Raw genomic sequence first — 25,339 nt, forward strand, 5'->3', positions numbered from 1 at the left:
AATAGGTCATTAGGCAGAGGAGGAAAATGACTCAATAGAAATGCAATCAACTAATTTCACACATCAGATATTATCCAGTTAACAGAGAGTTCAAAATCCCAAAAGATACTGGATAGTATTCTTCTACTAAGTATCTACTGAACATTTTGATGTAGGAAATCTTGATGTGCTATTTCCTCCCAATTGTACACATAACTCCTTCTATTTATGGATGCTGTCATAGATTATACAAATGGATAGCAGGTAAGGCTGTTAAATTTAAGTGATAGAAAAAAGAAAAACACAAAAATTCCCTTTTTACTTAAAGTTATTTGTGTTAATGACATGGTTTGGGGCTGTACAAACATTCACCCAAATTGCTAGAGCTTTTAAAAACAGACATATTTATAAAGCAATACATAAAAGCAACAGAGTTAACAACAATCATCTGCCTACATTCTTTTACTTATATAATTTAAAGATATAAGTAGTTCTTGGTGGCCTACTATATTTTCACTTCTTACATTTTTATTTTTTGGTATTGGGTACAGTATGGTATTATTTTAAATATTATAGTGAGAGTGATTTTTCTTTTACATGTGATGTCAAATCTTTGTAGTTCTAAATTTACCTGGTACTTTGAAGTTCATGAAACATTCTTCACACAACAATACTCTAAGATGCATAAAGTAAAGATCATAATCATCACTTTGCATATATGTAAAGTGAGGCAGAGAGAGATTAAGTTATTTGCTCAGCATCATACAGCTAATAAGTGCTGGGACTAGGGCTTGAGCTCAGGTCTCCTGATTCCAAGAACATTGATCTCCTGGGAACACATTTCAGATTTTATTATGAAAGTAATTAGGGAAACAAGAATTCATTTTATAGTGATCTTAGCTGCAACAAACCTAGAACAGAATACTTGTATGTCCACAAAGAAAGTTACTCTTAGCTAATTTTCCATAGAAAATGCTTAAGGCCTAGATGTGGCCATTTGAACAAACCCATTTTTCTTACATCATACATTTATGATATTTAGAATTATAAGAAATGAAAAGGGTAACCTTTAGAGGTATTATCACAAAACCAAGATGAAGATAATTTGTTTCATTTTGAAAATAAGTTTGTATTACCAATCTTACCTCAGTCAATCCATGGTTGATATCCTAAGACAGCAATGTAGAATGTAGCAACAATGAGGAAACAGCAGTGTTAGTGTCCAAATTTAACTATTTCTATTCAAAGCAGCAATTCAAAATCTTTCTTTTTTTCTGCAGGTATTTAATTGAATTAATAGGACAATCAAAAACGTATTTTTTTGACTGTCCTTTCTACATGGTGAATATAGTGCACTTAAATTTTTTTTTTTTACATTCCTTTGCATCAGATTCATCATTTTAAGACTAAGGATGCTGAACAGAATGAAACTTGGTTTCTTTCCAGTGCATTCAAATATGGAGATGCCCAAGTTTATTCTCTATTTTCAGATTATATAAGCCCTCAAGAGTATGTAAACACCTTTTCAGAATTGTGCTGAAACAAGGAAATTAGGGTTCTCCTGACACAACTTTGATTCAGTCTTAACAAAGTCATGTTGTCACTCAATGGCTCAGTTTTTTTCATCTGATAAATAGCATGAATGTTCTTCAGAAACTTAAATTGTAAAATGCTTCAAGTTTGACAGGTGCAAAGTGCTGTGATGAAGCAAAGGGATTCTTCCACTTTATGGAAAAACTGTGGTGGAAGTTGATCAAGGTCCTTGGACAAGTGACTTTTGTACTAAATTAAGCAGATACTGAGAAAGCAAATTATTTCCTATGATCACTATAGTGAATAGAAAACAGTCTATTAATATGAATTTCCTGGTCAAAAGAAGTGAACGAAAACAAGAAAACAACCAAAGGTTTTCGGGAGGACGAGTTCTGGGCTTGTGATTTCTCGGTATGAAGAGCTACCAATTAGGACATTTCACTTACCACTGCAGATCTGCCACTTACTCTGCAGCTTCTAGCCTTGGCAAGATTCCTGGGTCACTCAACTGGGACGTGGCTTAACCTACTCAGAGACACAGAGCCAGAACTGCATCCGAGGGGAACTTGAACTCTGGTCATTCTGGCTCTAAGGTCAGCATTCTACTAGACCAGGCTGCCTCTCAAACAAGAAAGCTGAACATGAAAGTAAAATTTAAGACAAAAACCGAAGGAAAGTCCAAGGAAGTTGGAGAGTAGAGAGGAGAAAGAGACAGAGAAGTTTATGAAAGAGATGCTAGTCAAAACAGAAATGAAGGTTGCCTCATGAAATGAGAGATAGCAAACTCAGCATGGTCACCAATCCCAAAGGTGCAGCCCAACTACAGAGATGGGATTTGATCGTTGAATGATAAAGATAAAGTAATAGAATTAAACATTCCTATATGTTCAGATCTTCTTGCCCAGTAGAGGTACAAAAGAAAATAAATTAGGAGACTGACTTTAAGGCTCTAATTCAACATTTCAGTTTGAAGGATAAAGAAAGTTAAGAGTAAGAAAACTCTAATTACTGTAGTCAGCTCCTCTGAGTAAGAAAATGAAAATCTCTGATAACAACTGGTTGACTGGTGCAGCAAGTTGCTGAACCGAGGCCCCTTGGTGACTTGAGGACCACCTATTTCTGAGACAAGGTTGGTTTCCATCTGGGCTCACGGAAACTAGATCAGGATGGGCCCAATTTCAGTCTCTATATACTCTGGCAACATGGGCAAGAAAAACCTAGAAGTAACCAGAGTGACCAATCAGATTGAAATTGGCAAGTTTTAACCTCAAAATTTTAGCAGTTGGTTTTAGCAGAAGTTAGAGAACACAAAAGGCTCCCTGTGACTAATCTGAGGCAGTAGAGTCAACATATAAAGGACTACTTTTGATTTTTATGACCATAATTGCAAGACTGGGGTAGCAAAAAGTTAGTTGGTGAAACTGAATTAAAAGAGAGGAACAAGGGTTTCCATGGCAAACAAAAAGCATGAAGCTAAGCCATGTTACTTTTTCCCATACTAAACAAATTTAGCAATTTGAAGCTGGAGAAAGAAGAGAGATAAAAAGAAACTAAGATCTGAAGTCCTAACAACACTCCAAAGTACAGCAGGACAATAGGTCTGCAGAAAACAGGAGCCAAGGGAGAAGATGCCAGGAGATTCCCCTTCCTTCATGCCTCTCCTTTAACACAAAATAGCAGCAGTGTATGCATGTGACTTACTCTGGCATTACTAGAAAGGTAGGTGGCCAGAGCTCCTACAACACGTATAGCAAATACCCAGACTTTAGCTTTAATGCTCATAAAGGCTTTGATTGCCAAGAAGGCAATGCAACAACCCACCAAGATCAGCAGATGCTGTTCTTAGAAACACACATGCAACTTAGCAGGGAGGGGGCTTGGTGTTAACCCATTAACTTCAAGTGTAGCCCCTCACTAATGCATTGTTGGTTGAGTTGTGAACTGATCCAAAAATTCTGGAGGACAATTTGGAACTATGCCCAAAGGTCTATAAAAATGCACATAGCTTTTGACCCAGCAATACCACTACTAGGTCTGTATCCCAAAAAGATAAAAAGGGAGTGGGGTGGGGGGGTGGGAAGAGGGAAGGACCTATTTGTAAAAAAATGTTTATAGCAACTTTTTGCAGGGTGGCAAAGAATTGGAAATTGAAGGGATGCCCATTAAGTGAGGAATAGCTTAACAAGTTGTGGCATGTGATTGGATATTACTGGATGGAATATTAATGTGCTATTAGAATGACTAGTAGGATGCTTTCAGAAAAACTTGGGAACATTTAAATGAACTGATGCAAAGTGAAGTGAGCAAAAACAGGAAGAACAATGTACACAGGAACAGCAATACTATATGATGATCAACTGTGAAGGACTTAACAATTCTCAGCAATATAATGATCCAAGACAATTCCAAAGGACCTATGATGAAAAAATGCTATCCACCACCTCCAGACAAAGAACTGATGGAGTCTGAATGCAGGCTGAAGTGTATTTTTAAAATTTTTCTTTATTTTTCTTGGGGTTTTTTTTTGGGTAGAGTCTGTTTTCTTTTGCAATATGCCTATTATGGAAATATGTTTTGCATGACTGTACATATTTAATCTTTATCAAATTGCTTGCCTTTTCAAGGACAGGGAAGAGGTGAGAGGGAGGAAGGGGAAAATTTGGAACTCAAATATTAAATTTTTTTTTTACATGTAATTAAGAATTAAAAAAAAAAAAGACAAAAAACAAACAAAAAACCCAAAGATCAGTACCTCCTTGAAAATACCTTCTCAGGGACTGACCCAGTTCTCTAACCTGCCCCTAGAAGTATAAGTGGTTCTACTTCTGTCCTATGTAAACTGAGATAGGGAGAAAAAGGACATTTATTTAGAAACCCCCAGGACTAAACTGAAGAAGCATGCTGCCATTACCACATAGGGCCTGGCATGGATGAAAACCTATTTCTTTGAGTACGGTCAAAAAATGTGATCTTTAAGCCACTTCTATAATGATAAAAACAATAATAATCAGACACATATCTATATATCTATCCACCTATCATTTATTTATGTCATCTATCTTTTATCCATCATCTAGCTATCAATCTAAAACCGACTGCTATCACTCATCTGTCTCTCACTCTATTATCTTTAATTACTACCTATCTCTTTATTTCCCTATCATCTCTATCTCTCTAGCTATCTCTCACCTACATTATCTATCACCTATTTGTCTCCTGACACCATCTATCTAATCTATATATAAATAGTGCCTTAAGAGTTTTTAAAGTACTTTCTTCAGTGATCTACTGTAAGGCAGAATGTACAAATATTATCCCCAAATGAAGACACTGAAATCTGAAGTTCAGCGATTTGTCTATGGTCAAACACATAGTAATCAATTAACACTTACTGAGCACTAAACACTGGGAATACAAAAAGAGGCAAAAGACAGTCTCTGCCCTCAGGGAGCTTACAATCAAATAAATGATCTAAGAATAAAACATAAATGAGGACCTGAACCCAGACCATCTTCCTAGGGTATGGCATTGGGCTCTGCTACACCAATGCAGCGTCCCACAGTAAATTAAGTTTTAAAATTCCAAACTACTTTGACTAGGGACAAGAGAACCAATTCTGAAACACCCTAATGGAGCTAGGAAGGAGGGTTTTTGTCCTGGCTCTCAAGAAGAGACATTTATACAGTGCTTTAAGGTTTCCAAAACACTTTATATATGTTAATTCATGACATACAGTCTAGGTTTTATCTCCCTTTTTCAGATGAGGAAACCGAGGCTCAGAAGTGTAACATGACTTAGACCATGGTCACAGAGCTATGTGTTTGAGGGACGATATAAAGCCAAATATGGAGCTACTTGCTCTGAATTCTACTTTTCTAGATCAAAATATATCTAGGGAAATTATGCTTTAAAAATTACCTTTTAATGGTTTTTTTTTAAATTAGATGGTGCTTTTTCTGTCATAGGACACAATTATCATTAATATGCACAGAACTTGAAACCATATTTCACAGTTTCTCTGTTTAAAATATAAATTTGAGGAGAGGGAAAGGTAGCAAAGCAAGTATATACTTATGGCCAAGTTTCGAAAATACCCACCTATGAAAAAAGACAAATAGAAAAGGGAAAGGAGGGAGAAAAATGAGGGTGAAAAAGGAGAACACACAAGACCTGATGCTTCCTAGTCTGGAGAACTCAGAGGTCTTCTTGCAGCCACTCTGGGTCATTGCTCACCTTTACAATGGTAAATGTATTTTCAAGACATCTCCAATACCAACTGAATCCAATTAAAATTTAATAAAGATCATCTACTACTATGTTAGATAATGAGAAACACTGATTAAAAACCACCACCATCCCCTTCTTTAAGGAACTTAAAATAGAAAAGTATACAAATCTAAAGGAATACAGTATCACACCTGCATTTTCTATAAGACATCATGTTGGTTTTTTCTTATACAAGTGGAATATTGCTTTATAAATCATGTGCCATATAAAACTTGTATGCAATGAGTTTAAAATTTAAAAATAAGTGTTTGATGTTTGTCTCAAGAGATGGCTCCATTTTGTTTTTCAAAAGACAGAAATGGAAAAAGCAATCACAGTATGAGTGAGCAAACGTACCATTCCATAGGCCTGCTGTTGGACCCAGTTGATGTAGTCATTCCGTATGTCTATTAATTCTTGCACTTCATGGATATAAAATTTGTCATATTGTATAATCTGTCCTGTTCTCTCATTTACCTGTAGAAAAACAAGACTACTACTTACATATCACTGCATTGTACATATGTGTGTATATTTTAAAGTGGCTTAACATAAAGAACATTTTTTCACAGACTGACAAATCCTAAAAACCATAAATGCTCTGGAGCTTTTTTTTTTAACCTAAATCAGTTTAATTCATTCATCAAAAGTTCACTGCAGGCCCACTACGTGCAAGGCACTGAGTGAGAAACACAAGGGAATACAAAGACATAAGACACAATCCCAATGCTCCAGGTACAATCAAGTACAGATAGAAGACATATGAAGATAGATACTACAAGAGAGGGAGCATATATGCTAGAATGGAAAGAAAATTGGCCCAGTAGCCAAGAAAACACGAGTTCAAGTCCTGCCTGACATAGACTCAATGCTGTATGTTTCCAGGGCAAGTCATATAACCTCAGTTCTCAGACAACTCTAAAATGGTTAAGGTGCAGAGAAGGTGCCAATCTGCATCGGTAGGAGTTTTCTCATCTGGGAGCTACCTAATCAATGAAATCACAAGTTCAATTTTTATCCCTGACAGCCCGTATACTACATGTCATAAGAATGATACAAAATAAAGAAATATACATTCTAAGGACTATATAATTTCTATCTAGTGTGGTTAAAGAAGGTTTCAGGAATCTCGACCCACTGAGGAGACATTTTAGGCAGAGATACTGCCACAGACAAAACAGTAAGAAGACAAGACTGGGTGGGGGTGGGGAGTGCTGAATAGTGCAGTTTAGCTGCATATTTATCTTCTGAAATAGCAGAATATAAAGCTGGAAAGGTAGGTTGGAAGCTGGTTGTAGGGAGCCTTGAATATTAGGCTAAAGCTCATGGTTTTATTTAATAAACAATGGAAGCCCCTAAAGGTTTATAAAGAAGGTAACAAAATGACTGAAGTATGGTAGTATACAATGATTAGTGTCACAGTGTTCTCAGAAAGATTGGAGTGGGAGAGAACGGACGTAGGAAGACTCATTAGAAAGGAAGGGTCTGACCTGAGGGGGCACAAAATGGAGACTGGGAAGAAAGGAATGAATGTCAGAAACACTACAAAGGAATAAGTGATGAGAGTCAGTAACAAACTGGATTAAGAGATGAAATCAGTCCTTAATAACAGAGGTAATTAAGAGTAAGAGGGAAGTAAAACATAGGAGCTGACTTTGTGGAAGGCAGGTTCAGAGAAGAGAAGCTGAAAGTCTGATTTATGATTCGTTGCTGAGTTTGTAGTGTTGGTAGGACATTCACGTAGAATTGTTCAGAAGAAAAGGCAATCAGAATGATCCTGAAGCCTGGGTGAGACGCATTAGCACAGGAAGCTCTCTAAAGACTGATGTTCAGGAGACAGCAAAAAGTCAGTCAAGCTCTGAGTAGGTGGCAGGTCTACTTTCCAGTGTCTCCAAAGCTTGGTGTCATATATTTCAATCAAAGAAATGCTTATAACAGTTCACAATGAAAGTACAATTGGTACAGGCATAGCACAAGAACAAAAGAATTACTTTAAATCTCACTAATCTCAACTGAAATTTTAATCCCATCATAACAATCCAAGGACTACAAGGAAAAACAGTTAAGACTATTTGGAAATCAGAGGAAAATGATAGATTCGTGTTGGGAAGCTAAAGGAAAAAGTCAGGCAGAAGCCTCCTAAGGAATCCAAAAAGCTTTTCTTTTCGAATTTATTTTTTAAATGGAGGATTCATATGGCATTCCGAAAAAGCAACAACAAAGAGCGGGTGGCTCACTCACATTGCCAGACACAGGCCTGACATCTAAAATGTTCAATTAAAACCAAGATTATCAACCATCAGCTTTGTCACTAAGCAAAAACACCTGAGAGTATGCTTTACCAATGTGATCTTTCTACTCCCTAAAACAAGATAATTACACATCGTTGTATATCATCAAAAAGACAATATGAAACCTCAAGATATGAAGAATACAGTAATAATGACAACATCATATTCACGGTGGGCCTCCTCTGTGCCAGGCACTGGGCTAAGTGCTTTACCATTATCATCTGTTTGATCTTCACAACAACCCTTATATGAGGCTCTTATTACCCCCATTTTAAAGAGAAGGAAACCAAGGTTGAGAAGAGGTGAAGTATCTGAGGCTGCATTTGAATTCATTTTCCTGACTCCAGATCAGGTGCGCTGTGGCGCCACCTAGGGGCAGAATGTGCTGCCTTAATTCACCAGCTTTTCGAAGGATCAATCTTAACCACTATCACCAAAGCTGTGTCTCTCATTGCGCTATTTGGAATATTAAAAAAGCTTTGGCCAATGTAGTTCCATATGGCACAATGGGAGAGAATATTCCCACTAAGGAGGGGTTATAAATGTTTTACAGCCAGCTCTTGGTGGGGTGGCAGGGAATGGTGCACAGGTGACACATTTTTTAGTTTAATCACAAAATGGGAAGCAGAATTGTTAGAGGAGAGTTATGCCTAGCTCTCAATCATGGGAAAGAGGATGTGTATATTCATGTTGATGGATGTATATATCTTTGGAGAAACAATCTCATGAATGTCTGAATTGCCAAATTGCCTCTAAGATAAACGGGAAATCCCTCAGAATAGCTTTAAAGTCCCAGGTAACCAGGCCCCAGCCTATCCTTCCCAGCCTCACTGGACATTACTGCGATCCAGCCAGGCTGGATCTTCTAGTCCTTGCTTTCAACGTTATACATCTCCCTGCTCCATGCCTTGGCAAAGGTACCCTCCACACACTCTCCTCCTGACCACCATCTCATGTAAATCTTCTCTTCCTTGAAAATGCAGTCCAAGTTGCAGAAATGTGTTTTGCATGACTTCATACATATAATGGGTATCATGTTTCTTGCCTCCTCAATGCATGGGGAAGGGGGTAGAGGGAGGAGAGAACTTGGTACTGAAATACTAGAATCCCTCCCTCTCAAATCACTTTATATTCAAATACGTCGCATATATTTGTATTTATTCACTTTATATTTATGCCATATATATTTTGATGCCTACTTGCTGTCTCCCCCATTAGAATGTAAGTTTTTGTGAGTATAGATGATTTCTTTGTATTTGTGTCTCCAGCACTTAACAGATACTTCTTGATTGTTGCTAAAAAGCAATCTGAGCTTTTCCAAAGGTAGAACTCAAGTATTACTGACAGTGGGGAAGTACCACAGGTGATGGTGCCTGAACCGTGAGGGAATGGAGAGGAAAGGCCAGCTGAGAACAGTAGTGGAATATGTATAAAACAAGAAGATTCTGGGTAGAAGCTTTGTGACTGCTCTGAAGATTTCAGGAAGGAATTTTAGTTCCTTCCTAAGGAATTAAAGTTATGGTCACCCTACTCCTTGGGATGGTGTTACTTGGAGCAGAATACAGTCTCTACAGAGCAAAGTTGTTTGTTAGCCTCTCTTGACCACTATGAGCCTATGAACTCACCAGGAAGGGTTTGCCATTTCCTTCTCCAACTCATTTTACAGTTAAGGAAACTGAGTCAAACAGGGTTAAGCAACATACCCAGGGTCACATAGCTAGTAAATATCTAAGAGGTCAAATCCAAACTCATAACGATGAGTCTTCCTGAATATAAGCCCAGTACTCTATCCAGACACCACCTACCTGCTCCCTCCCCCTTTAAAAGAATTTTTTTTTAATACTTGTTCTGGTACTAGTAGATATTTATGAGGTTTTACCCTTCATTCTTAACTTTCTCCCTCCCTCCTGCCCCCACATATACCTCTCTGAAAAATGATCTTAGTGTTCAGAATGTTCATTTGCAGTCTTTGGGGTAAGGTGGAAGATTCCTTTAGAACACAGGATAACAATGTCCAGACTTGGTAATTCTCATCAGCAATTCCTTTTCTCTTCTGGACTATACTCACTGAGCTGGTGAGATCACAGGTTCACAGTGGCCAAGAGCAGGTTAACAAACTCTTCTTGTTCTATAGATGCCATCTCATCCGCCCACTTTCTGTTATCTCCTCCTTCATCCTGTCTCAGATGAGGAAGTGGCCTCACTCCTAACCAAGGCCAACCCCTCTCCTTGTTCAAGTGACCCTCCTCCATCCCCTCTCCTCTAACAGACTACCCCATCATCACTCTTCCATTTGTCTTCAATGTCTCCCTCTCCTTCCACACTGTTGAGAAACACACCCCTGAAAAACCCTCATTTGATTCTTTCACCCCCACCATGCCATTCTAATTCTCTCCTGCCTTTTGTGGCAAAACTCCTCCCAGAGAGGACCATCTACAAAGAGGACCTCCACTTCCTCTCCTCTCACCTTTTTCTTAACCACTTACAATCCGGCTTCTGACCTTATCATGTCACCAAGACTGCTCTCTCTAAAGTTATTAATGATCTCTTAGGTGCCAAATCAATGACCTTTACACAACCCTCATTTTCCTTGACCTCTCTGCAGCCCTTGACACAGCTAATCACTCTCCCCTCCTTGATACTCTCTCCTCTCTGGGTTTTCAGGACACCCCTCTCTCTTGGTTCTCCTCCTACCTATCTGACCTCTCCTCAATCTCCTCCAGAACCACCTCCTAAACATAGGCATCCCACTGGGTGGCGTTCTGTGCCCTCTTCTCCCCTAATCCTGTTTCACTTGATGATCTCCTCAGTTCCCATGGATTTAACTACTTTCTCTTTGCTGATGATTCTCAATTCTACCTTTGCTGCCCCAATCTCTCTGCTGAGCTCCAATCACACATTTCCAACTGCTTTTCAGCCATCTCAGACTGGATGTCCAATAAACATCTTAAACTCAACACATCCAAAATGGAACTATTTTTTCCTCAAACCCTCCCCCTCTCCAAAGTTGTCTAAGAGGGCACCACCTTCCATCATCACACTCCCCCAGATCTGCAGGCTACGTACCATCCCTGACTTTTCACTCTCTCTAACCTACCACACCCAATCTGTGGACAAGGACTGCTAATTTCACTTGTGCACATGTCTTGAACATGCCTCCTTTTCCCCTCCAATACTGCCACCACCCTAGTGAAGGTCTTCATCTCCTCCTGCCTAGACTACTGTCACTGCCTACCAGGTAGCTTCCCTGCCACAAGTATATACCCACTTTAGTCTATCTTCCATTCAGTTGCCTAAGTAATTTTGTAAAATGCAGGCTCTGACCACATTACATCCTCTCCTTAATCAATTCCATTGGTTCCTCATTTCCAGAATAAAATACAAAATTCTGTCAGGAATTTTAAAGCCCTTCACAAACTAGTATGGCGTCACCCCTTCCAGTCTTACTACACTTGACGTTCTCCCACTTCAATCTAGTAACACAGGCATCCTTGGCTGTTCCCTAAACAAGACACTTCATCTATAAGCTCCAGGCATCTTCTCTGGTTGTCCCTCGTATCTGGAATATTCTCCTTCTTCATCTCTGTCTCCTGGCCTCCTTTCCCAACCCTTCCATTCTATGCTTTCCCTCTGTTTAATTATTTCTTGTTTATTCTGTACAGGGTTTTTTGTTATATATTTGTTTGCTTATTGCCTCCCCCATTAAATCATGAGCGCCTTAAGGGCAGGGACTATCTTCTGCCTCTTTTTGCATCCCAAGCACTTTTGCACAGTATCTGGCACATAGAAGGCACTTAATAAATGCTTACTGACTAACTGATTGACTTACCTTAATTCCAGGGAGGTTAGGTCTAGAACCTCCAACAGAGATGGCTGAAAAAGTGAACAAAAGAACTAGTCCAGGTGGGTTTACCAATCACTTCAAGGTTTGGAGACAAAGACTTTACCATTAGATCACATCCTATGAAGACACTGAATGGTCACAAGGACTCATACCTATGGTACCAGCTAGGAGAGGTTATTAAATTGTCTATATGATAAAACAGCAGAGATGTAATTTCTTCATCTAAACTTTGTATTGCTAAACACGTGAAGGCTACTGCAGAGTGGGAGGGAAGAGCTCGCAAAATACCAAACCAGAGCTATTTATGTGTCCACTGTCAAAGTCAGAATTCTATTGAGACTGAGGCAATGAGACCATATGAACAATAAAAATGTGTTTAAATACCCAAAGCAATATGACACTTAAAATTAAGGTAAAAATTCTAAAACAAGACAAAAATATTTTCTTGCTAAAATGGAAAAGGGAGCCATTAGTTGCTCATTTGCTACAATGAACATACAGGCACGCCACAGACAAATAGGAGATGACAACTGCAAGCATATCTTAAAGGGAACTAAGATAGGAAACTTTAGTAGGCTTCTTATAGGAAGTTTTGGCTTCTATCTAAATCTAGAATAAAGTGGGTTACGAATAAACAGTTACATATCTAACAAAGTCACAGGGAAGGAAAAAGAAAATAAACATACCCTATGCAGTATTTCCAAAACCTTTAGAGCAGTGTGGAGGAAGTTGTTGAAAACCCGTCTTTCAGAAGGGGGGATTCCAATCTTGTAGAGTTTCAAAAGATGAACCACAACTTCCTTGAACAACTCCACTATCTTGAGAAACAAGGGAGGTTCAAGTACAGACCACCAGTTTTCTGTGATTAAAGGATGAACATGTAAATAAAATACACACAAACTACCATTCCCACTATGTCTTTTCTATCCTAGTATTTCAACAAATGGCAAAACAAAGAACAATGCATCTTCCTGGACAGGTTTTAGCCTTGACTTGCATCTCTGGATTTCTTAGTGTAAAATCAAGTAAGATACAGAGTCAATAAAAGATAATTAGAAGACTCAATCTTAACATCCATTTACAACTGGTTTAAATATTCAAATACCTAAGAAATGATTAAATTTAAACATCTAAACTGCAAAAACTTTATTGCTGTTAACTCATGGACTTTTTTAAGCATTATTTTCTGATCTAACATAACAGAGATTTGCAATACAAGTATATTTATGAGTCAATACAATCTTGGAAACTGAGTGAAAAAGTCAATGTCACAAAGCTGTGTTGGATCAAATACCTCTGTTGATAGCTGCCTTTGGTTTTCCCAACCTCTGTACTACACAAGCTGTGTGTCATTAACTTTGAGTAAAGAGTACTCAAGAAATGGCTCCTCCAGGGAAGGAGGACAAAAATATGTGAATACCAGAATGCAGTTCTCTTCAGCTATCAGGTACTTAAATGAATCCTGACTGACAGCCTTTGTCTCTACTACACCTTTAACTAAGTTGACAATTTTCTAACATGTGACTCATTATCTGGACTCGTGGTGATCTTCCTTCCCTGCTCAGTTTGCTCCCACAGCCTGACCCTTTCTTAATACCCTTCCCTGTGCATGCCCCAACCTGGACTGTCAGTGCTGAGCTTGCAGGCTGCCAGTAAATTATACAAGCCAGTTACATAGCTAGAAATGAGAACAGGACAGCCTGTGTTGGGGTGCAGAAAAGTGATTAAGTCAAGGTAAGGAGAAGGTCTGCAACAAGGAAGCAAAATATACGTAAAGAGAATGACCAGCAATTAACATAAAGATGATCCAACATTCCAGGAAACGATTCCAGAATCAGGAGTCAACAACTGAAGGAAAAGGCCCAGGAAAAAAAAGTCAGAATTCAAGAAGCACTTGATGTTCTACTCTAAGCAGGATCCCCGGAGGTCTGATAATGCAGGTAATGGAGAATTCCAGCTCAGCAGAAAGAAAGGATGTGATCAAACACTCATTCACAAATGTCTACTAAGTGTAGCATGCCATGCTGACCCAAAGAAGAGTAATACATGGTCCCTTCCCTCATGGAATGTATAGACTTGTAGTAGAAATACAGACATATACAGAAATAACTATAAGGTATAATGTGAATATGAATGAAAGAGGTATGAACTGTTATATTAGCTATAAGTTGGTAGAGATTACTGAGGAAACAGGAGCAACTGCTTCATGGGAGGGATCGCATCTGAGCTGGGCTTTGAAAGATGGGTAGAAACTGAACGGGGAGAACTAGGAGAAATAAGGGTACGTTTCAAGCAGAAGAAATAATATAAGCAATAGAAAGAAGAGGAAAACCATAGGGAACATTGATGGCAAATGCAGTGGAGTATGGCTAGAAATGATGGTGTATGAAAGGGAAGAGTATAAGGGAGCGTAGGGCCTGAAAAGTCAGAATGAATACTCTGGACTTAATTGTTTTTCTAAAGGGATGTTGCAATTGGTGCTTTAGTAAGACTAAAATGGAAGCAGTGGGCAGGTATGAACATGTTACCCCGACTCAATAAACTCGTTTGGTTCCCTATCACCTCCAGGATCAAATACAAAACGCTCTGTTTGTCATTCTTAGTCTTTCTTACCCTAGTCCCCTCCTACCTTTTCAGGCTTCTTATACCTTACCCACAACACACATTCCTTGATTTTGACCCTGGTCTCCTGGCTGTTTCACAGACAAGACCCTCCTTGGCTCAAGGTCTACTCTCTGGCTGTTCTCCATGCCTAGAACACTTTCCCACTCAACCTACTGACCTCCCTGGCTTCCTTTAAGTCCCAACTAAAATTCCTTCTTTTACTGAGTCTTCCTTAGCCTCTCTTCATTCTACTGCCTTCTCTCTGTTAATTATTTCCAATTTAACCTATAAATAATTTGTTCGTTCATATTTATTTGCTCACTGTCTCCCCAATGAGAATGTGATATCCTTGAAGACAGGCACTGTCTTTTGCCTCTTTCTGTATCCCGTGCACTTAGCACAGTGCCTGGCATATAGCAGGTTAATAAATAAATGCTTACTGATTAAATGACTGGAAACCAAGAAACCAATTAGGAGGCTACAGCAACTGTCCAGATGATTAACATTACTCTACTATCAGCAATATTTTAAAAAAGCTTTATCAGAGGCATTCTGAAACTGAGGGTGCAATGCACTACTGTATTCATCTAACATATTGAGGAAAAACAAGAAAAGAAACTATATGCGAATGTCTGGAAGCGGGAAAGATGAAATGAGCACTCCATGAGTCAAGGCTAAGTGAGCAGAGGCAGACAGGGACACACACTGCCAGCTGTTCAGCATGTTCACAGAAAACATCAGGTCTTACCAAGTACTCTCAAAGGTGCCTTTTCGAGATTCACTAGTGCAGTTCCAAAGGGAATGGCTATTGTTGTGAAATTATTGGAATCACTCATCAGTGGACATTCTGGTAGAATGAGATAAAACCTCAATGCTTCAACATCAGGTAAGGAAGTAGTCAGTTTTGGAAGAAGATTCTTCTCCAAACTAGCTGCCACCTACATTTTAATCCAAAAGTAAAACCTATTTAATTTATATTGGATATTACTTCCAAAAAAAAACTTCAACAAATAGAAAAATGAAAGAAAAAAGTGTAAGATAAAATCAGAAATTGAGAAACACCACAGCATAGCCTAAAAATTAATGTCTAAGTCTTTCAAGAGAATTCACAAAGCTTAAGATATAACCTGCGCACAAAACTCAGATTAAAACAGCTCCATCTGTGTCACTACTTAGCTGTCAAGGCTACATCCTCTGAAATGCAAATAAACATACAACTGATAAACTGCAATTGCTTTAAAACAAAATCTTGTCATTCCTCTAATTAGTATTTAATACCATAATATACAAAGTACACCATGGTTCAAAGAATATCAAATAGCGTACAATATGGAGAAAAATTATTTGCTAACTTCATAATCATCTTTTTCCCCCCAGACTTGACATGTGATTACCAAACTACTACTAATTAGAAAAAAATAAAGTACTATGTTTTCAAAAAATTTAAAATGTGTTTAAAAAAAGATCACAAAATAAGTCTTGTAGGACAAATGATGCAAAATAAAAAAACCCTTTAAGACAAACCTGCTGAGCTATCAGAGGGTGGTCAGGTTGTATAAGTTTGTGAAAGAGAAGTCTAGCAGCATTCATATCAACCCCTGAGAACTTGGAGCCCGTTCTATAGTGATCATCATTGCTGAAAAAATTAAGATAAAAAGATTCGCAGTAGGTAATAAGAAATCATGCAAGCTTTCTTGTTCAACAACACAATTATAGTGTGACATTCAAACACAGCAAAAGACTGGCACTTACCTAATAGCTAAAAAACTGCCATTTAGACAAGCAGCTGAAGAAAAGGTTCCATCAATCTCACTGAATAAAAATTTGCAACACAGAAATTGACATATTAATTTTTCATTTGTGTGTTCTTATCATTTATATGAATATTTAAATTCTCTTCACTATCACAGTGCTTTGAACTTGATGCCCAAATAGTGAATCTGTAAATGATGTCAATGAATGAATATTGATTCATGAGGTACTACTGTCAATTAACTCTGGAATGTTTATTTAAATTCATGTTTCTCTGATTCATTTCCTTAAAACAAGCAGCTTTTTTTTAGTGTTGTGACTAAAATATATGTAACATAATAGTGAATGATAGTGCTGGGTTTAGAATCGAGACCTCCTGAGTTCAAATTCTACCTGTGACTTAGTTGTTTTGTGACCCTGGGAAAGTAATGTAATCAATCTCCTTATATAAATTCCTAGGCCTCAGCTACTAACTCAATTGGTTGTTGAAACACACTAAAACAACAGAACCTTTATGCACTACAACATAAAATACATATTTCTAGGATATAATGCATCTTTAAAAAATACTTTTTTGATATTGCTTTATGGGCTTTTCAAAAATACTTCTAGTTTTGGGGAACGTGGACTCCAAAACTGGTTTAATACACAAAATATAAAAAACATTAAATATGCCCTATTGTCAAAACGTGGGAAAAAAATTCTTTTGAAATTTTTACATGTGAAATATAAAGGTCTATAATAAGACCAGAAAGAATACATTTCATAATAAAAGCTGGTCAAATGAAAGGAGACAACAAGAGAGAATTAAGATCTAGGTTGTGAGGCTGCATAGGATAGAGGGGCGGCTAGGTGGCATAATGGATGCAGCTCCAGGCCTGGAGTCAGGAAGGCCTGAGTTCAAATCGAACCTCAGACAGACACTTAATAGCTATATGACCCTGGGTGAGTCACTTATCCCTGTTTGCTTCAGTCTCCTCACGTATAAAATGAGCTGGAGAAGGAAACGGCAAACCACTCCACTATCTTTGCCAAGAAAATCCTCCCAAAAAGGGGTCATGAAAAGTTGGACAAGTCTGAAAATTACTGAACCACAACAATAATAACCTAGGTTCGAATCCTGACTGGCATTGCTATTTCTGTGACCTAGCTTTAGCATAGTTCCTGGCACACAGTAAGCACTTAATAATTCTTTTTCATTCATTCATTTGTTTGTGACCTATAGCTATGGAGTTTTAGAAATTTTAGCACTCTCCTAGAATTTAAGAGATTCTGACACGGTCCCCTAAATGGAAAATCCCAAGTAAAACTGATTCTACATTCCGCTTTTTTTTGGTCACATACGAGGTGAACTTTAATCACTGCTGATAATTTTCTTCCTTACTTGGCTATTTCCAATGGTAACCTTCCAGGGGAGTAGCTCAGCCATTTCTGAATGAGAGATTCATTTATAGTCCAGATCTGCTTTGAAGGGTCAGGCCATCTAAAATCATCTGGTGGCCCAAGGTTCTAAATTGTGAAAGAGGCAAACAAATTTAAAGAAGAAGAAGGAGAGAACTGAGCTTAAAAAAAAAAAAAGAAAAAACAATAATGAACTGTGACTTGTCATCCTACAGTTTAGAATCGGCCATGTTAAGACAGAAATGGATTATTATTAAAGAGTCGGAAGTAAATAATATCAAAAGGTCTCCAACATATACATTTGTTTTGTAGATCAGAAGGCAGAAAGAAGGGGGAAACCTCTAGAGCTAAGCCAGGGAGGAACCTGGAGCAACAGGGGAAAGAAGAAATAAAGAGCAGGGCTAAGCACTCACAGAGAAGATTGGGGGGGGGGGGGGCAGTCCTTCCTTACAGGACTAATGGAACAAAAGATTCAAGTGAAAGCTACCCCTTCTACCTTTCTGCTTAAGAACCAAGGGAAATTAACAAATAATCTGCTCTTTCTCTAGTTTCCCCTCCCAGTCCATATCCACTAACAGGCAGCATACTCAATCTCTTTACTCTAATGTAACCTGAATTTGTGTTGCAACCGTACAAAGGCCAGGTCTTAAAAAATTCAAATTAGGGTGGAAGTCAAACCACTGCCTAAATGTTAGAAATTTCTCTAACTGGGGGCTTTGAGATATTGTGATCATACTCCTTTTGATTTTGCAAGCAATTATACTGCTCCAGGCTAAAAAAAAAATGAGCTAATGGCTCTAAAAGGATATGGCTAATTAAATCTCCAGGGGAAAAAGAGACAGAAAAAGAGGACAGTGACTGTCCTACTGGCCAAAGCAACACCCACAACTACCAGTTTGAAGGAAAGTACTTAATGATTTCTTATATTATAATAAACAACTTGGATACATACAGCATGTCTCCAAAATAAGAATTCTCTGAAGCATTTTTAAAAAGTTACATGAGCTTGAAAATAGTTTACATGACTATATTTTTACCTGCGGACAAGAATAATGGGAAAAACTTTGGTCACCACCTGAAAAAATTCTTTTAACACAGAAGTATTCCTCACCATCTGTAAAAAGAATAATATATAAATTATTAAAACTGCAAGGCTTCTGCACTTCACGTACTCCAGAGCATTTGCTTATGCTTCCTGATATGCTATGAGTCTCCTAACATAATGCAGCCTTTTACACACAATCATGGAATCCATGACAGAAAATAAAGTGAAGCTCAGATTTCTAGAGGGAGGAGAATGACCGAATCAAGTGCATTAGGGGTTGCAGTGCAGGAACATATATTAATTAACAAGCTCATGTAGAAAATGGCAAAGGGACCTTGTCCACCACCACTCTTCCAAGTGTGCGCCCTCATTAATACTCAATCCCTTTACATTCTTATTTAAGACCGCATAGGCTCCATTATTAGAATGTAAGTTTCTCAAAGGCTGGAACGTTGGCACAGTTATTTCTATAGCTCCCTCAGGACTTAGCATTACGCCTTGAGAGAGAGAAGGCCCTCAAAAACCATTGAAAGCATTGCAAACATTACATAAGTTCTTCAAAATTTAGGACAGAAAAGGAATACAGTATGCAAGAGGAATGAAGAGGGGTGATGAACATATGAATGAATGAGTACTTCATCCTGAAAAAATAGTCACCTAAAGACAGCTAATCAGAAATAAGAGAAATGTAATAAAACTAATAATGTTCATTTACTTGCTAACAAAATTGTTTTAGTTGGTATTTTACACTTGAAGTGAACCAGGACATAATTTTTTTTTTTAATTTGCAAGAGAAATAGCATTCAAGTCACTTTTTTCTCCTTTAGGGTCCTTAAGGATGAACAACCCTTCAGCCAAGGCAGAATAAGCTAAGAAATATAAAGCACTTATTGAGCACATAGCAGGAACTGTGCTAACATAATACAAGTTTGAAGTTAAGAAAATCACATTTTTCCCCCAGGGCTGTAATTTCACTGGTGCAGGAAGTTATTAGGGAGGAAACAGCCTCTCTAACAATTAAGACTAGCAACTGTTCTTCAACTTGTAGCTGATAACGCTCCCTGGGGCACTACCAGGTTCAGTAATTTGTCTGAGGACACAGTCTTCCTGACTCAGACGGAGGCACAGCATGCTCCCTTTTTAAAACAACTGTATTTATTTCCCTCAAGTGGCACATAAATATCATGTGGCTAAAAAGGATAAGCAGAGAATCCTAGAGAAAGGGCCAGTCTGTCTAGCAGCCATTCATCTGTTACATTCTGAGTTTTATCATTCCTCCAAATCCCTGTGGATTCTTTTCATCCTGCAGAACCAACTCTGTCAATTACTAAATTTGTTATGAAATTTAATGCTAAACAGCACTCATTCCAATAGCCAATTACTTGATTCCACCAATTTTATTTTGGGTGTATTACAGAAAGCAGAATCAACTATCTTTACAAATCAAAATCCCTTATTTATTTTTTTAACCTCAGATTCATAATTCAATTTTTCTTTTTAGCCATTCTAAACTGCTGGGCAATTCCTTAGTTCCTAGTTCTTTGCCATTACAACAAGAGCTACTATAAATATTTTGTTCTTGATTTCTTTGAGGTGTAAGTCAAAGGAAATGCCCAGTGAAGTAACTCTGGGAGTTACTTCCTAGAACAGCTGAAGTAATTCACAGCTCCGCAAGCAATACATCAACATGCCTGGTTTCCCACAATCCCTCCAACATTTGTTATTTTTCTTTTTCTCCTTTTTTGCCAATCTGATGGGTGTGAAGCAGAACATGAGAACTGCTTTAATTTGTATTTGTCTAACTATTAGTGATTTGGAGAATATTTCATATGGCTGCTGACAGCATGGATTTCTTCCTCTGAAAACTAACTATTCTTATCCTTTTACTATTCACCAACTGGGGAATGGATCTTATTCTTATAAATCTGAATCAGTTCTTTATGTGTCTTGGAAATGAGACCCAGAGAAACTTGGTACAAAGATTGCTCCCCAGTTCACAGTTTTCCTTCTAATTTTAGCCACATTGGTTTTGTTTGTACAAAACCTTCTACATCTTAAGTAATCAAAATTGTCCAATTACTCTTCTGGGATCCTCCTGTCTGGCCCTGAAGTCTTCCCTTTTCCAGAGGCGTAAAGCTAATTTCTTCCTTGCTTCTTTTGATTTGTTGATGATGTGACTTTTTCCACCTAAATCTTGGAGCCACTGGAAGCTTATCTTAGTACATGGTGCAATGCCTGCCAGGCTGCTTTAGTTTTCCTGGCAGTTCATCGAATCCTTGCTTGTTCTGACAACTTCCTCTTTTTGTGACATCTGCTCTTTGCCACTATCTCCTCTGTGTTTGGCCTGGCCCACTTTCCTGCTACTTCTGCTTTTTCTCTTGGCTTAGTACTCTCACCTGCCTATACTCTTATAACACAACTCTACCTTGCCCATTAACTGATATTTACATCCATTCCCATCCTATGCAGTGCACAGCTGGCCTGGCTGTTAATTTCTGTAGTCTTGATGCTGGTGGGATGGACATGACAATATTATCGAAGCATTCTAAGATATGCTGTTTCCAGGGGAACAAGAAGCATTCATAAGTGATGAATCTTTGGAAAATTAATATAATTATTTATTGTAACCATGCTGCTCCAACTGAATTATGGAGAAACTACACCAAAGCCAGTTGTTGGGCTATTAGTTGTTGCATTCTTCCATGAAACTCACAGTGAAATATCAAACACATCATCAAAAGCTCACAGGCAAGCTAATGCCATTAAAATAAATGTGGTCTATGCTCTGAAACATAATGGGATTAATGATTTCCCAAAGTAATCCTTTCCTATTTGTTATAAAAAACCAATATGTGACTCATCTTGACATTTGTTAAAGATAAAGCAGAACAAAATACCAACCTTCGGTTTGTCAGAAGAGTAAAATTTGCCTATACATGGAACCTTTGATGCTGTTTTAAAAAATGTTAGACAACTCGAAATGATACCCTTACAATATATGCATCACTATGCATGAAGGACGTTGGTTAAGTCTGCTCCACACAAATAAGCTTAAATCCTGCTTGCCTCAAAAAAGAAATAGAATTTTGCTTCTCACTAAAGGTTACCAGGTTTCATCTCAGGAGCCAATAACAATGCATCCTCATATTTGGACTCAAGTATTATAACTGAAAGGAAATCCCACTCAAAGGGACTCAGAGACATGAAAAAGAGAATGAGAAAACAATTATGAAATGGCAAAAGGATGGTTTAAGACATAAAAGAAAAAATACTTTGTAGTATCTATTCTCAAACTAATGACACACTTACCACTATTTGGTGGAGATTTCCCACTGTAAGGGAACCAATTTCCTTTCACTGTGAAAGGGCTTTTTCTGTTGCTTGTTGAACCAGTTCCAAGTTGCCCATTGCCACCAAGCCCAAAAGAATAAATTCTTCCTGATGAAGGAACAAAAGCAGAAGTGTGCTGCCTAGGGCAAAAAGATACAGAAAAAACATAGACTTAATATGTTAACCTGTAAATAATTGTTCTGGAAGATAAAATGTTTTTGGTTTTTTTTTTAAAGCTTTTAATGATTAAATTAAGCAACCATGGAGAGTTTAGAAGTTCTTTAACAGGTATTTTTCAATGACTTCAATCAGGGCACATTTTCACAGTTATAAAAGTTATTGAAAAGTGTAAAGAATACAAAATCCCACTGGATATAGGATGTAAATGGCTTAAAGGCAAAAGGTTTTTTGTTTTCATCTTTATATCCTCAACATCTAGTACAAGACCCGGAAGTTAATCAACAAACGTTTATGAACGGCTTACCGGTTAGAGTGTGTGGGGTGATCAGGAAGACCAGCATCTCTGGTGTGAGGGCTTGCTAAGACCCCTTCAGGAAGGGATTCATCCACCCTTGATGTCCACCCAACTCTCACCTGTGGCTCCAAATGTGCAGCAGCTATACCTAAGTAAATTGTCTTTGGGCAGATGGACTAGACCAGGTTGAGGATAACCAACAAGCCTCAAACCCATAGGGGGATGTCTTCCCCAAGCATCTGAAGACTTCTCCCAGTAGAATGGGTGAAATGAGAATAATTTTTTTTCAATCACCATGAAGGTGGCTGAAGCAGATATTGGGGAGGGCTTAAAGCTTGGTCAGGCAACAAAGATGCCAAGGTCATCCACTACATCAAGGGCCATTGCCAGTCACCCTGATTTTTGTCCTGCCACTGGACTCTGACGACCCAGGAAGAAAGAGTGAGGCTCATGACTTGGTACAACTCTGCATCCCTTAAATCCAATTCATGCACCAGTCAAGACATCACACATGATGCCACTGGTTCTCTTTGCAAACAAAGGACAAATAACAACAACCATGAGCCAGGCACTGTGCTAAATGCTGAGGACATAAGACAAAAGCAAAGTCATCCTTCTCCATAAGAAGCTTCCACTCTACCTACTGCCCACTGCACATAGTAGGCATTAAATGGCTGAACTGAAAAAGCATTAGACCTTGTAGAACAAAACACAGTCTCAAAGATTCTTATCCAATGAGACATCTTTCATGTGCACATTATAACTACGCATGATACCCTGACAGATGCCCCCAGAAAGGTAACTGGGACTCAACAATCTTCTTATCGGTGTCAAGGAAAATATAAAAAAAGGAGACATATTTGCCAAAACATGTTTGCCACTCTCATAGAAGATGTCCTGAGAAGAGTCCAAACTGAGAAGCACACTGGGCTGATTACATCAAGCCCCAATATATTACAGGGCCCAAAATATTACAAAGACTGGCTTACTCTACATAAAAAAACCCAAATGGATGAAAAATGTCTCTTCTATGGCTTGAAGTTAGCCAACAATCAAAAAGCATTTATTAACTGCTCACTAAACACTAAGGATGTAAAGAAAGGCAAAAACAATCAGGGCCTCAAGCTACTGAAATCTCTACAAAGATCTTGGACAAGCAATATAAATTAACAATGAGCTATGCCTATCATGGAAAGACAGTGGCTGAATTTAATTTGAGAAACTGTATAATCAAGCTGCTTCTTACCAAAAAAAAAAAAGCCACCTATTTAGCACCAGAATTCTTCCAGTGTCATTTTATGACTGAACCACAGAATGTTAAAATTTTTGGTGTAGATGGCTTGCAAGAGGCCCACTGAGGGAGTACTCATATCGGTGATACCATGGATACCTTTAATGGTGTGGGGAACTGGATGATCAGTGTCTTGAGGTAGCAGGTAAGGAGAGCATCCAGAGAGAAGGTAAAAGGAATTTGCCTCAACAAGATGAAAGAATAATTCTTCTGAGACTAATAATGATAATCTTGAGAAGTCAAGGACAAGAGCTAAAAATAAAAACCTCTTCAGAGAATTTCAATCTTCTCAAAGAAGCAGGAAGTTATCATCTCCTTTAAGTGCTGGGGAGAGGGGAGGGACAACAACAAACATTTGTGAATTTGAAGAAAAAAACACATGGAACGGTGGTGGTAAAAAAAAAAACCCCAAGGCTGAGAATTAAGAGTGGGTAGAGCAGAAGGACTCAAGAGCCCTAACGTAAAGGTGATTAAGGGTGAATTTACTCAATACTGTACCTTTCACCAGAGATGCTTAGCAGCCCGGAAGCAGAAGTAGAGGAATCAGACAGAATTACTACCCAAGGTTAAGGACACATTGAGAATGGCATAAAGTGGGGACAGTGGTATAGAATCTGAGAGGACTTCACTGGCCATCTAGTCCAACCTAGACTCAAAAGAATCCCCACAAGAACATACTAAACAAGCAGCTCTCCAGCCTCTGCTAGAAGCCCTACAATGAGTAGAAATCCATAGCTTCCTGACACGGCCCTTTCCACTTCTGGACAGCTCTAATTGTTAGGAAAGTTTTCCTGATGTTAAATTAAATCTGCCTATTTGTAACTTGCAACCACTGCTCTTGGTTCTGCCCTATGGGACAAACAGAATAAGCCTAATTCATTAAAGTAGACCATGCAGTCAAAGCTGGGGACAGAGGCAAGGTATGTCAGAGTTCAAGAGATGGACTGGGGGAATAAGATGTCACAATGAAGGCAAAATGACTTAATTTAAGTAAGAGAGTGGGATAAGTGGAAGAACAGGAGGTCAGAGGTAGAAAAGGCAGTTCGGGAACTCAGATATAGTGCCCTCCTGGGGGCAAAGAGGCCCAAGGTGGTGTCCCCACAGCCCAAGGTTAACATAGGGCAGAGAAGGCTGTTAGAAAGAAATGGCTGAGGAATCACATAGTCCCAGTTTAGAAAGGTTTCAGACATGAATATTAATGTCCCCAAGAAGAATGACTAGAGATGGTTTAGCCAGAAAGACTGAGAGCCGGATGCTAAAGTCACCCAAGAAACTGGAAGACTGATGTGGACATCAAAGGTAAGTACTTCCTGGTGAGGAAAGAGTAAAGTAAACAGAATGCATAGTTTGAAGGAGGAAAGGTGATTAAGGCATAGTCAATAAAACAGCCACAAGTATTCATTAAATAGACAACTCTATGTCAAATAAGTGTTGCATGCTGGAGACCCAGAGACAACAATCGTTCTGCCAGGCTAGAGAGGAGAAAAGAATCTGCAAATCCCTACTCCTGACCCTTGGGAATAGGCAA

At 38.4% G+C, this 25,339-nt stretch overlaps 1 protein-coding gene across 4 annotated transcripts in view; it reads right to left on the reverse strand.

The window, feature by feature from the left end:
- HERC4 (HECT and RLD domain containing E3 ubiquitin protein ligase 4) overlaps nucleotides 1-25,339 on the reverse strand; it is a 94,902-nt gene that overhangs the window by 16,972 nt on the left and 52,591 nt on the right. For 2 of the 4 annotated variants that reach the window (XM_036734456.1, XM_036734457.1), the window contains 9 exons: nucleotides 22,025-22,185; nucleotides 18,708-18,784; nucleotides 17,654-17,778; nucleotides 16,270-16,329; nucleotides 16,042-16,153; nucleotides 15,266-15,455; nucleotides 12,600-12,772; nucleotides 6,136-6,255; nucleotides 1,125-1,148 (listed from right to left, as the gene is read on the reverse strand). In XM_036734456.1, the coding sequence (XP_036590351.1) occupies nucleotides 1,125-1,148; nucleotides 6,136-6,255; nucleotides 12,600-12,772; nucleotides 15,266-15,455; nucleotides 16,042-16,153; nucleotides 16,270-16,329; nucleotides 17,654-17,778; nucleotides 18,708-18,784; nucleotides 22,025-22,185 (1,042 nt within the window). The remainder of the gene's footprint in view (nucleotides 1-1,124; nucleotides 1,149-6,135; nucleotides 6,256-12,599; nucleotides 12,773-15,265; nucleotides 15,456-16,041; nucleotides 16,154-16,269; nucleotides 16,330-17,653; nucleotides 17,779-18,707; nucleotides 18,785-22,024; nucleotides 22,186-25,339) is intronic. The other 2 variants (XM_036734458.1, XM_036734459.1) reach the window with 1 other exon arrangement.

This window comes from Trichosurus vulpecula, chromosome 8, assembly GCF_011100635.1.
Source record: "Trichosurus vulpecula isolate mTriVul1 chromosome 8, mTriVul1.pri, whole genome shotgun sequence".
NCBI classification, from domain to species: Eukaryota; Metazoa; Chordata; class Mammalia; order Diprotodontia; family Phalangeridae; genus Trichosurus; species Trichosurus vulpecula.